Raw genomic sequence first — 15,275 nt, 5'->3', positions numbered from 1 at the left:
AACTCTGAAGTCACTGGAATAATACCACCTAGAAATGCACAGTACAAGTGACAACAAAGATATTGTTTCAGCACAGACTTTATTTACAGTCTTTCTTCAGTTAAATACACTCCATTTATAAAGTAAGCTTTTTCAACAAGTATACTGTGTTGCAGCACTTTCAGAGACAAACAAAAAGGTGTTTCTTTATCTGTATCGATCTCAACATGTAGGTAGAGTTCTCCTCCCATAAACCTCTTCATCCCTTCCTCCATGGGGTTAGTCATTATTTGTCATTTGTGTTTATCAAACTGCATACTGGGTATATTCTAATCTATGTGCGTGCCTCAAAATAGTTCTAAAAGCTAGAATTTAAAACCATTCATTATGCAACAATGTTTAAATCTATAGGTCAGAGATCTTATCTCTCCTTTGGCTCCATACATCAGTCTCAATGTATATATTCACTCTGTAGTTCAAGACAAGTTTTTGCAGCAGCTCCTGTCTCCATACTACACCACTTGTGCCAGCAAAAGGCCCATCATTTGTGGGGCTCCGCACTGAATTAGCAAAGGGAACGAATCCACATCAAATAGCTATTTCTTACTGGGAGATGAGGTAGTGATTCCTCCCCCCTCACACTTCCAATATGGTTTGCTATGCAACACCACAAGCAGATGTACTAGCACATGTGAAGAGCACAGACAGGAACTGCTCAGAACAGTACTGCCACTAGATGTAGTTCTTCAAACGGTGCTTCTCTTCAGGAGCTAAATGAATTACACCTGGAACAGATGTGCCCACCTATACCACAACCACAGCTTACAGGGCAGAATTAACACTCTTAACTCAGCCAGATTTAGGCACATTCCTGTTACTTTGACTCTGGGGGGCAAGGAGGAGGAAGGGGGAAATCAATACCAGTTCTGTCAGCACATAATTAGAAAACACTGCAAAGTAGTCTGGATCCAATCAAAGGATTTATAGCATGGTTAAGACATTTTAAATGCATCCAACAATGATCCAAAGGTAGTAATGGGTGCAGAACAGCAAGGTGGACAACATCTCTTATCCCGAAAAGCAGGTCTCTGCTTCCTGAGCAACTTGGGAAGTCATTACCTTTACTTTCAACGCCCTCACCAGAGTACTGTTTGCATGTTTAGTTCAACGGCCTTATAAGAAACTGCCTCTAACATACATCTGCTTGTTATAACTGATAGCCTCTTTGTTACTAAAACCTTGAGCTCAGACTCTTTACCCAACCGAAGTAGGTGAATACTTAAGCACTCATGAGTCTCTGCAACTCCTCTCGTTGAATTCAGCAGAAAAAAAAACCCACATCAAACTGAATGCTGGGTAATCCTTTACACGTCAATAAGACCTTCTTTCCACAAGTCTGAACTATCGTTCCTCTAGGAGCATGCAAGCTTTTCAGGTAAGCCGGAAAAAAATGTACTCTAAACATATCTGACATTCTTACTGTCTCTTCATTCAGCGGCATCCTCAAGACTCCCTGCTGAAATTTCCCCTCTAGTCAAATTAATCCCTCCTATCGAGATACCTGCTCAGGGGTGTACCTTCCTGCAGATTACTTGGATGTAAAATAGGTTTTACATCATGCAATTGCCTTTCTCCAACCCAAAGTAGTAGAACGAGAGAATTCAAGGCAAGCCTTGTTCCTCGTAATGCAAGTACCACATAGAGCACCCACAGCTGCAAATCCCGAGCGCGACGCTGACACAACTGGTGCAGTCCTTCAGCGCCCGTGCAGAGTAACTCAGGCATTTCTCCGGGCACCAAACTAATTGTTTCGGTATCTCGGCACTCTTCAGTTCCCCGGACGGCACAACCGAGCCGGTCGGCAGCTGCAGTCCCAGCAGCAGCAGCCGCCCCCCTTGGACCGCCGCCCGGGAAGCCCCGACGGTGCTGCACAGCGGGACGGGACGGGGCGGGCAGCCGCGGCGGGGCGGCGAGGCGCCCGCCGAGCAGCGGCCGTCGCGGGGGGCCGCCCGCGGAACCGTTAAAACCCCGCCGGCCCCAGGGAGGCGGCGGGGCGGCCGCGGCCCTCGCCGTGGAGCGGGCGCCGCCCGTCCGCGCCGCTCCGGAGGGCGCCGGCTCCCGTTGCGTAACGGCCGGCGCCGGGACACCGGCCGCGCGGCGAGCGCCGCGCCTGCCACGTATCGCCCCCACCCCCCTCGCGGCGCGCGGGCGGCCCCGCCGCCACCGGCCGGCAACGGTAGAGGGGAGGGGGCAGCCCCCGCCGCGGGGGGGGGGGGGGGGAAGGGGGCGACGGCCTCACCTGAGGGCAGGGCGGCGGCGGTCGGGACGGGACAGGTCGGGACGGGCGGGGAGCGCAGGGGCCGCGCCGCTAACGGCACGCCGCGAGCCGCCGAGTGGCGTAACGGACGGCGCGCGGCGGCCCCGCCGCGGCCTTTATAGGCGCGCAGGCCACGCCCCCCCGGCCCGCGCGAGGCGCGGGGTGGGGGGGGCGAGGAGGGGGGCGAAGGTGGGGGTGGCCGCAGCCGCCGCGCTACGTGAGCTCGGTCACAGCGGCGCCCGCCGCACTGCGCACGCGCCGCCGCCGCCGCTGCTCCACGTGGGCGCCGGGCGGGCCCCGCTGCCGCCGCACCGGGGCTCGGTGCCGCCCGCCCCCGAAAGAAGCAGCCCAAACGCCTTTTTGCCTTTTTTTTTAATCACGGGGAAGATGATGCAGCAGAGGCAGGCGCTTTCCTAAGCGCTTTTTTTCCTAAGCGGGTTTGGCCGCCGCCGGCTGCAAAGCTTTCACGACAGTAATTAGGCCCGGCAAAGAGTCGGGAGGGGGCAATCCCCCAGCCTTGTTCAAAAGTTGTTCCAGCGGAGCAGGGAAGGTCACGGGCAAGATGGAGCAAAGTCAGAAATTAAACGGCTCCATACATTCATTAGTAAACGTGCACGGTTAACACTAAAAACAGCAATGATTTGCCAATGCTAGAAATAGCTAGGGACCCTTTGTTTCTTACAGCTTCAGGAAGATACAGGAATTAATGCAAATCCAGTGCTGCTCTGCTGAAGTCCCAGCTGTTATTCTGCACCTTTCTAACCCAGCTGTAACTAGCCGCTGCTGCTGAATCACAACATCACCTTCTAATACATGTCCTTTAGCACTTCCATCTTGCTTAAAACCACCTCCTTCATAGAAAAGGACTGGAGATTGCGGCATGATCCATGACTAAGATTTCTTCCCTCTACCTAAGCTGTTATCTAAGCTTCAACTCATGCAACAATGTCTTTTGAAGAGCAGACACCACAACGCTCTGTGTTATGCCCCATTTTGCAGAAAAGTATGAGATATTACATAGAAGCAAACAACAATAGCGTTCAAGTGAGTTTAGTCATTTCTTGTCCAGATGTGGACACATCTGCATCCACGCAGCTGACTACATCACCGGTATTGCGAGTGCTGCTGCGCCAGAGTAGGAAGAAGGCCAGTTTTTAGTGGAACTATCCGTCAAAAATAAGCCTTCCTTTCCTCTCATCTTGGTCGTCTTCCAACAGAAATACAACTCCTACAACTGGCAGGAAACACTGGAATGATATACAAGCCTCTAGCTGAGGCATCTAGTTAAAGCCCTATTATCCAAAGAGTCCCTAATATCTAGTCTGAGATTTAACGGCAGCTTCTAGAGATTTGGGGAAACCTCACACACCGTAGGCGTTCAGATCCTTCCTAGGGAGATTCCCTGCTTTCCATATATTTCTTCATCAAACTTTCTTTTACACTTTTAGAAAGACAGATAGTGGAGAACCTCAACAAAAGCCAGTTTGTTAGCATGTTTAGTAGCAGGCTTGCTTGTGTTTGTCAGCATGGGGCCAAAGGCTAAGAATTTTGTGTCAAAAGGACCCCAGGCATTTGGCATATACCAAGCACCCAAATCAAGGGCTTTTCCCAATGGTCACAGAATCGCCTTGCTCTGCAAGCTTATTTCTGCCCCTCATCAGTGCTTTCTGCCACTAAGATAAAGAATACTTACTCATTTTGTTCCAGCTTCCACGACTGCAGCAGTCACTGGTGCTCCAGTCATGGTAAAACTTTGCTTGCAAGCCTCTATGCTGGTCTCGTGCATTATCACCTGCTGTTGAACGCTGATGGGGTAGGCAGCTTCAAGCAGGCCTGAAGGGAACAATTTGTTACTTTAGCACGTTGTTAAGAAGCACTTACTATCTCTAAGAACAAGCGCAACAGAAACGCTTGCTGGGAGAGGACAATAGAAGAACAAGTAGCAAGCAGCTTTCAGACTTGATTTTGGATTTACAGACTTCTATATGTTTTCCAGTAGAAACACTGACTCCTTTGTAGCAAGAACAAGCCTAACAATACACTTTCTTTTCTGAGCAATCCTGTAGAAGTACTTCATAGGCCCGAAACTGAAAGGATACTGGAAGAAAGGTCAGCCCAGAACAAGAATAAGGCACAAGTGGGCCCTTAAGAGCATGAGAGTAACTGTGACAGCTGGCACCAATGCTTCATCTAGCCCATTTGGTAGAAAGCTGCCCAGAGTACTATCACAGCCTCCAGCACTTTTAGCTTAGGGGTTTCCTCAACCTGATGTGGTCCATCTATTTAGTAACCCTCAACAGAGTTCCCTGCTAAGCATTTCTCCTCCTCCCCTTGAGCTAAAGCCGTTTGTGTACGCAGCATCTTTTATGTAGGAGTTGTGCCATCCCCTACCCAAGGGGCAAAGAAGCACTTCCATTTGTTCACTGGGAACTTGGCCCCTACTAGCTGCATTTCACACCACAGATTCCTGTACCGGAAAAGACCACAAACAGCCGATTCCTATCCCTCATCCAGGCTGAAGCATCAGCGCCTACCTAGTTCATCGCAGAAGCAACATTGCACATCTTTGATCATCCCTGTTGCCGTCGCTGAACCTTTTCCAGTCCTTCAATATCCTTTTAGAGACAACAGGCCATGACGTGCAAACAGGCATCAACAGATGAGTCATCTTTATATCATACACAGTTAGCTCACGGTACTGCTTAGCTGTTTTTAAGTACGCTAATAACTTAGGTTTATCCTTTGGAAACAGATGAAGCCTCATCTAGTTTCACACAGCGTTTACATTTCAGTGCCCACAGATTAAACCACTGAACAAGTGAAGTCATTACCTGCAGTCAAGAAGCTGGACCCTATTATCAATTATTTTGCGCAACACTGCAGACCACATCTTCTCTAACCAACAAAGGCAGGGAAGGGCAAAAGACAAAAATACCTATGCTATCCCAAGGAGCTGAAATGAACAAATCCTTCTAAAATGTCATTTACCTTAGATTTGGACTCAGATGTAAAAGCATCTTCTCTACAACTGTGCAAGTGTTAGAAGCATAGATTATATTCAGCAATATCACACTAGACAGTTTCTCTCTTTCAAGGTCCCCACCCTGAGTGTGGAAACTGTAGAAGCCCCTTGCATACATAATATAGGCTACAGTCTAACTTTAGAGCAAAGCCAGATTTGGTTAGTTTGCATCTAAAGTTTAACACCAGAGGGAAAGACTACTCATTAGCCTTCTCTTTAAAGTGGTTTGTCTTTCCTTGGTCTCCCACTAAAAAAATAATTTTTTTTCTACCAAGAAGTTTCTTGTTGCTTGACCATAAGTTTTCAGTGTGAGATTGCTAGCCATATATATTTAAAGTAAGTAATTAACAGTTATTTTGCAAAGGTCAGCTGTTAGCAATTCTATACATGTTTCTGCTTATTGGGGGCAGCTGGAAAGGCATGAAACAGAACAGCAAGAAAAAAACAAGATAACCAGTATAATCATTAGCTTAGAGTCACATTTTTCAACCATTTCTTTGGCTTGAAAGTCTTTTACCAATTGCTAATATTACTAACAATATTTAATAAATCCAATAAAAAAATCAACTCTAACAATAACACTCACAAGGCAGAACTAGCCAAACACTAATTATCTGAGGCAATCAGTTATAATTCATTTAAGCTAATCAATATAGTTTCCAAATACTTCTCTCATTAATAACATCATTCTCAAGCAAGAGAACACATACATCTATCCCTTAAGTAGTTTCTACCTCTTTGCTTACCAAGTCAAAACCACTTACTAGGCCAAAACCACAACCAAATCAGCACATGCTCTCTCTTACCAACGCACCCTGTACTGTTTAGGCTTCTCTTCTACATCCTCATTTCTAGTTCCTGAAAGTTACTTAACAGTCAATTACTTTCCATAGAGATAGCAATGAATCTCAGGTTTATTTTATCTGCTCCCTTTTTTTGACTGTATTAAGGGAATTTCAGTAGAAAAGGGCATGAAAACCTGAAGCAAGGACAGTAGGAGTGAAGTCCTGCCTGTCTTGCAGTGTTCTCTGTATAAGAGACCACATGTGTTTGTTCCCACTGCTTGCAGCTTCCTTGCCTGCTCCCTCTGCTTGGTTTTCCTGCATCAGAAGAGTCTCAGGGACTCACTTCCTCTGGTGGCCTGACAAAGTTCAAATTAGTAAGCTACAGGAAGCTATCAGAGACGCAGCTGTACAGCCAGGCCTTTGCCTAACTCACAGGATCGCTTCTGGCATGGAGTATAATATCTGCAGGGAACAAATAACAACGTACACAGTTTATGGGTGCAATTCACACAGCTCAGAGCTCAACCTGAAAAAACTTACAAAGAAGAACCTCAGTGCCAAGGTGACAACTGCTATTTGTACGACTTAAATTATTACATGAATAAACATTGAGAAAGCCTCTATCATTTTCAAAATGATCTCCCCTGCTTATGTGCTGCAGAAATATTTACTTGGGCAATGCATATCACAAGCAGGTGTATGGACTCTTGGAAAAGACACATGGACTCTCATAGACATCATGGCTTCTCCCCCAGCAGGTCAGTCACAAAAGTGACTCCAATCTCACTTACTCTGCAGATCTCCACACAGCACAGAGGCCAGGCATACATGATGAGCCTAATCTGTGATCTCTGTCACCTGCATCTAGCAGCAAAAGGCTGTGGCACTGCACTGCCTTCAGAGCAGGCTTTTGGCTGCAGCTTTATGCTCTGGCCTTTCATCCTTCACATGGATAGAGGTGTGCCTATAAAATGACCTAATGCTTTGGGCTGAAGAAAGTTGAGACAGTGTCCCAGAATTTAAGTTCTAAGATACTTGGGTATCTTGGAGATACTTTGGGAATCTTCCCTGGCTGCTTCCCTCTAAAACCAGCTCTTGTTGCAAGATCCATTTCTGAGGGCAGTTAGGGTCAATAGCTCTGTTAGTTTGTTTTAACAACAGGGCGGATACTTCCTTTAGGGATTATACTTCAATCTTTTATCTTATTAAGAGAAGATGTGTTTTGTCCATTAATCCGATTAGCCTAGTGGATTAATATGATAGGGCTTATTCTGTTTCAGGAAGCACACAAATAGCAGTCAAGCATAATTAAACTTAAGCTTGTAAGTAACACTGGTAACAAGCGCTGTTTCCCTGCATATCCCATTTATTATTTTTGAAAGCTATGCTCTCAAATTACATGGCATCAGTTCTCTATTAAAATGTCTTAATTCATGACCAAAAAGCAAAATGTGGTCCTGAAAACACTTATATGTTCGTAAAATTCTTTGTGCTAAATAGAGGCACATAGGTTACAGCCCAGAATAATGTTTTCAGTACTTCTTCAGATATAAAGGCATGAAAAATATTTGTCGTTATTCTGACATCTCTCTTGGCAAAGTGCACTTTCCAATCAGGGCTATTCACTTGCAAATTCAGCTGTGGGCTTGGGTGCTTGAACACCAAACAGCTCCATCCATCAGATATACGCAGCCCTTGGCATGTTTTCCTGCTTGAAGACACAAAGAGGAGTATGATCCTGAACTTTAAACAATGCTCTTGTATTTCAGATACAAAAAAACAGAGAAGCTTGCAAAAACAAAAAAAAAAACACAAAAAACAAAAGAAAGAAACAAACCGGAACAAACTCCTGTGCTCTGCAGCCACAGATCAAATCACTGCAGTAGCGCTGTTCTCATAATAACTTCTGTTTGGCAAAAGACAGCACGTGGCTTTCTTACAGCAGGAAGCAGCTGTGGAAAGTAAAGACTCTACTATCAGGCCGCCTCACTAAGCCAGGGAGCTAAGCAAACCCAAAGAGTTAGGGCAGGAGTAAGCTTCGGCCAGCGTTTCCGAGGAGCCTCCGCAGGACTACATTTCCCAGAGCTCCCCCGGGGGAAGCGCCGGGGCCGGGCCGCTGCAAAGCCGGCGGCGGCCGCTCCTCTTTCCTGCAGTGGCTGTGCTTCCCGCTGAGGTCGGCGAGGGACTTTTCTAACTTTTTTAATGCTTCTGCAGATAGCACTCCTTCTGCATAGAGCACAGTAAGTGGGAGAAACGCGTGCGAAGTCACAGGCTTGGATCCACCTCCAGAGGGCTGCAGGACATAGACAGGATTTGCAGGGAAGGCAGGAGAGTTTGGGCTGGCCTGAGACCAAGTTTGCAATGTCTCTGTCTCCGAGTTCTCAGTAATCCTCAGCAAAATCTGGCATTGTGGTTCCTAGGGAGGAAGGGGTTAAACATAGGTTGCATTTCACTATTCCAGGTACAGTTTATTCCTTTTCCCCCTACGCCGGTCACATCCGGCATGCCTTCACGGCTGCCCGTTCTGGAGCAAAGTGCAGAGCCGTTTGCAAACTCCTCGATTCAGCGCTGGCTGCCGTGCTGGAGATTTTCACAAGCTGGGCTATATGAGAAGCGGGGGTGGAGAGATCACAGCCACGTAATCATCACACCACAAAATTGTTTCAGACACGGTCTCTGTGACAGTTGCAGTCCCCGCCTGCGTCTGCCGGATCTGGTAGGCAGCGCGCCAAGTTCCCATTCCTGCAGCTGAAGAATGAGTAGGGACGCTGCTCTCCCCAGCGCCTTGGCTCACTGCTCTCCCTAGGGATCTGCCTTGCTCCAGGCTCCTGGGGAAGACCACCCTCAGCTGACCCAGTGGGAAAGAGGCCTCTGGGGCAGAGATGTCAGAAGCCACAAAGCAAAGCACCAGCAACACCTCTCCCCTCCGTGCTGCTGCCTACAGAAACTGGCTGCCCTTAATGACAGGAGCCTCTGCTCAGGCACCACCCAGGCTCGGGAGCCTTCACTGACCTTTACTGCAAGGAAAGGCTCTTCTTTAGCCCTGCATACATGTCTCTGTAAAACGAAGCAAACGTAACTTCCTTCGTAAAGGGCTTCAAGATCGATGGTCAAAAAGTGGCATATTCAAACTAATTGTTAAGGATTCTGAATCATAGTTCGTTTTTGTTTCAGAAAAATACCAGAGATAGTACCGTTTCTGGTTATCTTCTGACATCCCAAAGCCAAGTTCAAACGGCAAGCTGGGATTGCCTGAGCTGAAAATGTGGTAGACTCCTTTGGCACAAAACACATTCATAGTTGAAGACGATCCAATTCAGCTGCAACTGCTATCTTTCATCTAACTCGGGGAGTTCTCTTCTGCAGCTGATATTTTGTCTTTCATTCTTTTCTGGCATCCCTGCCTTTCCCACAGATCTACTGTTTGCTGCGATAGGATGTTCAGCTGGATTGAGGCCATTACAACGGCGTAGGAAACAAACAAGACAGCAACTACCTTCGCTGCTCTCTAGCCCAGTGATACAGGAGTTTAAGACAGCACTATTTAACCTGGTCTTACAGCGCTTTCTGCAAGACCTTCTGTGCACGCTCACAGAAGGAAACAAACTGAGATATCTCATAACTGTCTTTATAAATTGCCTGAAACTAGGTTTGGTGTGTGACTACACTATGACTAAAGCGTTCATTTTAGAAAGCAGAGGCCAGCGTTCTGCAGACTCCTTGGGAGAGGGAGATTTCTGGTAGCACTGGGATACTGCACCTTTTAAATGAGACTCATCTTTGCAGAGCCACTGCATTACATTCTGTGCTTCTCTTTTTAGGCAGAGGCAGCTCCCCTTAGGTGTTGATTATGGCTGTGATGTATCAAGCAGTGTATAGAAGAGCTTCCTCTCTCTTCTGCAGGTTACACTCTACTTATGTTAGGAAAATGAGGTAAGTTCTCATCTTATTTCTGTCTACAGTGAAAAGACCAGACTTTGGCACTCCTGTGTCCACTGTCACAAGCAATCCTACCTAAGTCTAATCCAGGAATTAATCTTGTAACAGTTCACTGGTCATACAGTATTGCTGCATGAGCTTTGTGCTGAAGCTCTGTAGATTAATGCTTACCCTTGCTGCTAAAGAACTCTTAAAACACAAGGCAGAATGAAGTGTTGCTGCTCATACCATTTTAAGTACTACTTCAAACAGCCGGAAAGAAGCACCTTCTGAGAGCCCTTTTCCAGCGACTGATTTTCCTAACTCAGGCCCCATCCAGTTTGGCCCTGAGATTTCAGTTTGCTTTTTACCTCCCAAGTCAGCATGGCAGGCAGAACATACCCTCTAATAATCCACAGAGCCTGACGGGAAGCATATTCAACATTTGAAGTGTTCAGTAGTATGTTTGGTCAAACAGGATTTGGAGCCTTCCAGAGCAGAGATATAAAAGGGAAGATCAAGATTTCCTGCGCACAAATGATCATGTCTATAAAGCAGACCTCTTGCATTAAAAGACTGGGTTACAGAGCTCCTTGGATGTCCAAGACTCGAGGCTGCCTGTGTGGTAGTAGGGAGTATTTCTTGCCTACACAGCACCTTCATTAGAAGCTACAGCCCACCAATGAATAGACTGAGCTGTATACAACCCTGTAAGCATGTATAATGCAAAGAATCTGTACTGTCTGTTCTGCCCCACTGCTTTGCCCCAAATAAGCGTAGCACGTGTAATCTCAACCTTGTCTTGCATTCATTTTCCCAATTCTTTTCTTACTGCAGATATTTAAATGAGCTAAAAGAAGATGATAGCTTTTGTAGACAAGCCCAGACCTCAGGAACTTTCTACCTCTTTCACAATCTCTCCCCCTTCCTGCAGGAAGTTGGGAGGAAATATTTGGTACCACAGCTAAGTGCAACAGGTAAGCAGGTGTCCAGCAAGAAACATTTCCTGAATCAGGCAGCTCAGATGATACAGACTCATTTGCAATAAGCAATCCCTTGTATGGGGCTTGAAAATCTATCAAGCTGTGCAGGAACATCCCGTTATTTGCAGCAAGCCATTTGTTACCAACAAAAGACTATTTAGAGTTAAAGCCTCGGCATGTGGACACAAGCTTATGCTCTGCACATATGTAGGGTATCAACATATGCCTGATCTGTTTTGAGATGAACACTTGTAAACATTTAGGACCATGCCTTTTGAAGAGAAAGGGCTGTCAGGAAAACAAGCAAAAAGGTCTACTGACAAAGGGAGGAGGTGATCTGGCAGAACCCAGAAGTTTTCTTTGTGAGAAAGGTATCAGCTGGCGTAGAGGAGAAACAGCAGACAGCTGCTCCACAAGCATTAAAACATTTGCATCTTTAGCTTGATGTGATGGTCGAAAGATCTAATGGCTAGGAGAAAAGCCAGACTTTTGGTCTCTATTAGCATGGAACCTCTTGCTTGGTCCCTTGCTCACACCTGCACCATGCCTCGAGCCAAGACTGCGAGCACCTTAAAGATGTAGAACATGATGGGTGTATAAATTCATTTTCATCACAGCTTTCTCTTCCCGTTTCTTCTGCTGTTTAGAGATGAAGAGGATCCTGGAGAAATTCAAAGAGACTGAACAATGGATAGAGAAGTCGGTGCTGATCGGCTGTTCAGACGAGCACATACCACACTTTGCCTTGGATTTAGGTTGGGTTGACTCCTCTTCCATCCATGTCAGCATCACACTTGGTTCATTGAAATGGAGATCTTGCCTAGGCAGCATGTTTAGTCCTTGTTGGGTGACATTTACTGCTAAAAACCCTCTGTCTGGTCCTCTGTTGGAGATGTTGCAAGCCTGGCGTGTCAAAGCCACCAAACTGCACTGTTCTTCCTCTGTGTATTTCAGTAAAAATGGGCTTTTTGTAGATCACTTAATATTTTGGAATGTGTAACCACTGATGTGACGTCATTTCCATGGGAACTTCCAGAAATTGTATACCGGAACAATGAGGGGTGTAAAGTTGGGATAGTAACTGCAATTTATGACATCAGAGATTTATTTTGTTACAGGAGCCTTGGAGAAATCAGCCATCGAGTCTGAACTCAAGGGATCGTTTACTGACTTACGAAAGGCTCTCTTTGTAGTGGATGAGAAGGATTTTCCTTTGCTGGCCTCGGTATGGCACAGGATTTTTTACTTTAGGCAGTTGTGATTTCTCACATCAACCCTTTTCCTTATCTCCGATATTAGTTTTACGGTTTAGCATGTGCTGTGGAAGTACCTACTGTACCTTTTCAGGGAACTAGGTACAAAATACACTATAAATTACAGCAGCTTTCTCAAATTTGCTATCCCAAAAGGAAGATGCAATGGAAAGAGAGAAGTGGCTTACAAATGACTGCAGTAATTAGCCATTTAGCATTAACCTGCTATATGTCCAGTGTGAAATATAGTAATCTTACCAGTTGTGGTAGTCACAGCAATCTCGATCTGTTCCCAGCTTAATAACTATCAGGCACCAATTTTCTGTAATCTTCCTGGCAAACAATTTCAAGAAGGAACCTACAGATCTTCTTTCAGAGCTGCTCTTTTAAAACTGCTCCCGTATAAGCGGTTTCTCTGCAGATGTCCTATGTTTGGAAGCCCTATGAAAAGACTTGTGTGTGAAAATCAGCTGCCCTTACCCATAAGTAGAAATAGCTCATGTGTCTCTTCCTGCTGTATAATTTCTGTGGTGCTTGGGCTATATTTCAAGAAGCTAGTCAGGTTCAGAGACTACTTAGAATAGTTCAGTTCCCATTACTACCCCCACTGCATCCCAGTATGGAATGACTCTTCCCCCACCTCCCCTTAACATGCTGAAATTTGGATGCTAAAGCAAGAAGCGTGAAATACTGCCTGCAGAATCAACCCTTTTTCAAAGCAATGCCTGTATTTTGTATACATTTCTGAGGCTTCCAAACGCGATCACAGTTTATCCATGTGACTGCACGCTGGGGAGAACATAGCAAAGTATCACTCAGGGAGGCTGCCTTGAATCATTTCCTTGCCCCTAGTGTAAACTGATTTGCATTCCTCTCTTGGTATTCACAGGCCCAGGCCCTTCTCCGGTGGCATGATTCCCACCAGTATTGTAGCAAAACTGGACAGCCCACTCAGAAAAATGTAGCTGGCAGCAAGCGTGTCTGCCATGCCAGTGGAATAACTTACTATCCCCAGGTGAGCGTCTGAACAGCAAGGTAAGCAGCACAAGGTCTCTGTGGTGACAAGCCAACACTGCTGGGCCGCAGGGAGGGGAATCTGTAAAAGGCAGCAGGAGTGCTTTCTGTGTAACTGGGCAATTTTTCTTTAGTGTTTGTCCAGTGACCTCCAACCGGCTAGGAAAAGGAACAGTCTGCACTCACTTGTTTGGTCTGAACTCCTTGCTTTGCTTTTTGATGCCTTGGCTAGATGTCTCCAGTGGTTATCACCCTGGTCTCTGATGGGAGCCGGTGCCTCCTTGCACGACAGCCATCGTTTCCTCTGGGGATGTACACCGCTCTGTCAGGCTTCTGTGACATAGGTAAGGCAGTCTCTGATCAGTGCTGTGGCCCTGGACATGCAGGGCTTGGGGCAGAACTGTGGGACACCAACTGGGGCACATAGTGTGATATCAGGGGAAAAGGTGTTAGACCTAAACAGATCAGTGTTGCCATCCAGACAGAACTCAAAATAGCTTGATATATCTGAAGAGAATGGGAAAATTATGGGGTGTGTATCACTTGCTTCAGTCTCTGATACTAAATACAAATATAACACTCCCCAAGTAGAACCCAGGACGCTTCTTAGTCCACTCTGTGTCTAGTGCAGACTGTCTGAAAAAAAATACTTATTACGGGAGGGCAAAGAGCTTAAAAAGGAAAACGATGAAGAGGGGCAGCATTGTTCTGTCTATCTGCTGTACATGTACAAAACCAGCTCATGTCCCCAGTGCCTCCTTTTAAGGCAGGTATACATTGTCGATGGATTCAATTCTGTATCCTGCTGACAGAAATGTTCCTAGGTCAGCACAGCCAGAGAGCTTGCTTGTGCTTGAGCAGTCAGGGCTGGAACACCTAAGAAATGAGTGTGCCTACATTCCCTTGCCATGGTTCACAGCCCTGAGGCCAGGCTGCCCTTGCCTACCTTTGGTTGCTTCTAGGTGAAACTGTGGAGGAGACAGTCCGACGGGAGGTGGCAGAAGAGGTGGGCCTGGAGGTGGAGTCGTTCTGGTATTCAGCCTCTCAGCACTGGCCACTTCCCAGTAGCTCCTTAATGATAGCGTGTCATGCGTTGGTGAGGGCGCAGCAGACTGAGGTGAGCATTCCCCTGAGGTGGACAGTCCCCCTGAGGCATTTCACTATTCACTTTACATAGTGAAGTCTCTTTCAGTCCACAGACTTTAGTTTGGAAAGCGTCAAATCATCTCTCAGTGCAGTTTTCAATAAGTTTTCTATAAGTGAAGAACAAGCTTAAAAACAACATCATCTTTGTAATGTGCCAGATTTTGCCCAGGTCACTGTACAAATCCAAGCCCAGAGCCCAACACACCTGTGTTTCTTCTCTGAATTTTGCAGATGAGACTTCCATCTAGTATTAAAATCACATTCCCAGTGAGACATGCAGTTTCTGCTGTGTTAATGATTGTATTCAGCCACTGGTATTGTGTAGGCCAATGCTATGATGGAATAGAGCTACCTGGATTAGAGCTTTCCTAAGGAAACCAAGACCACAGAACATTGGTGATCAGTAATGTCCTTTTGGCATCAACACTTAATTCAGGAGTGGATTAAGCACTCTGGGCATTGCAGCCTGGGATCTTTGCGGGTACAAAAATGAGCAAGGTACTGCTGGCCACATTTAAATCTGATTTAAGCAACTGGTACTCTCTGAATTTCTTCCAGATCAGTATGAACAGCCTGGAACTGGAGGCAGCCCGTTGGTTTGACCTGGAAGAAACTGTGGAGGCTCTCAAGAGAGACCACAGATCTTCAAAACAAGAGGATGGTAGTTTTTTACCCTGGTTCCCTCCCAAGCAGGCCATTGCTCACCATCTGATTCGGGAGTGGGTTAAGGAGCAGGCTTCCCGGACAGCTTAGGCACAATCATTTAATCAAGTCTGCAATTTTACCAAAATTACAAAAGCTCGATACAAAAACTTCCAAAGCTACGGAAGACAAAATCTGTGTTACAGTGGGGATGGC

The 15,275-nt window shown here is 46.3% G+C and overlaps 2 protein-coding genes across 3 annotated transcripts in view; one reads left to right on the top strand and one right to left on the bottom strand.

Moving 5' to 3' along the window:
* P4HA1 (prolyl 4-hydroxylase subunit alpha 1) overlaps positions 1–2,367 on the bottom strand; it is a 38,556-nt gene extending 36,189 nt beyond the window's left edge. For both annotated transcript variants that reach the window (XM_067299686.1, XM_067299685.1), the window contains exon 1: positions 2,279–2,367. The gene's annotated coding sequence lies outside the window, so the exon portion shown is untranslated. The remainder of the gene's footprint in view (positions 1–2,278) is intronic.
* Positions 2,368–7,341: 4,974 nt separating this feature from the next.
* On the top strand, positions 7,342–15,275 carry NUDT13 (nudix hydrolase 13). Its single transcript, XM_013959852.2, has 9 exons — positions 7,342–8,343; positions 9,925–10,036; positions 10,859–10,998; positions 11,652–11,759; positions 12,123–12,229; positions 13,147–13,272; positions 13,504–13,615; positions 14,234–14,388; positions 14,976–15,275. Exons 2-9 carry the CDS (start codon positions 9,954–9,956, stop codon positions 15,168–15,170), a joined length of 1,026 nt encoding a protein of 341 aa, XP_013815306.2. The 5' UTR covers positions 7,342–8,343; positions 9,925–9,953; the 3' UTR covers positions 15,171–15,275.

Source organism: Apteryx mantelli, chromosome 7 (assembly GCF_036417845.1).
Source record: "Apteryx mantelli isolate bAptMan1 chromosome 7, bAptMan1.hap1, whole genome shotgun sequence".
NCBI classification, from domain to species: Eukaryota; Metazoa; Chordata; class Aves; order Apterygiformes; family Apterygidae; genus Apteryx; species Apteryx mantelli.
The sequence above is the reverse complement of the archived record's forward strand: the minus strand, read 5'-3'. Positions and strand labels throughout refer to the sequence as shown.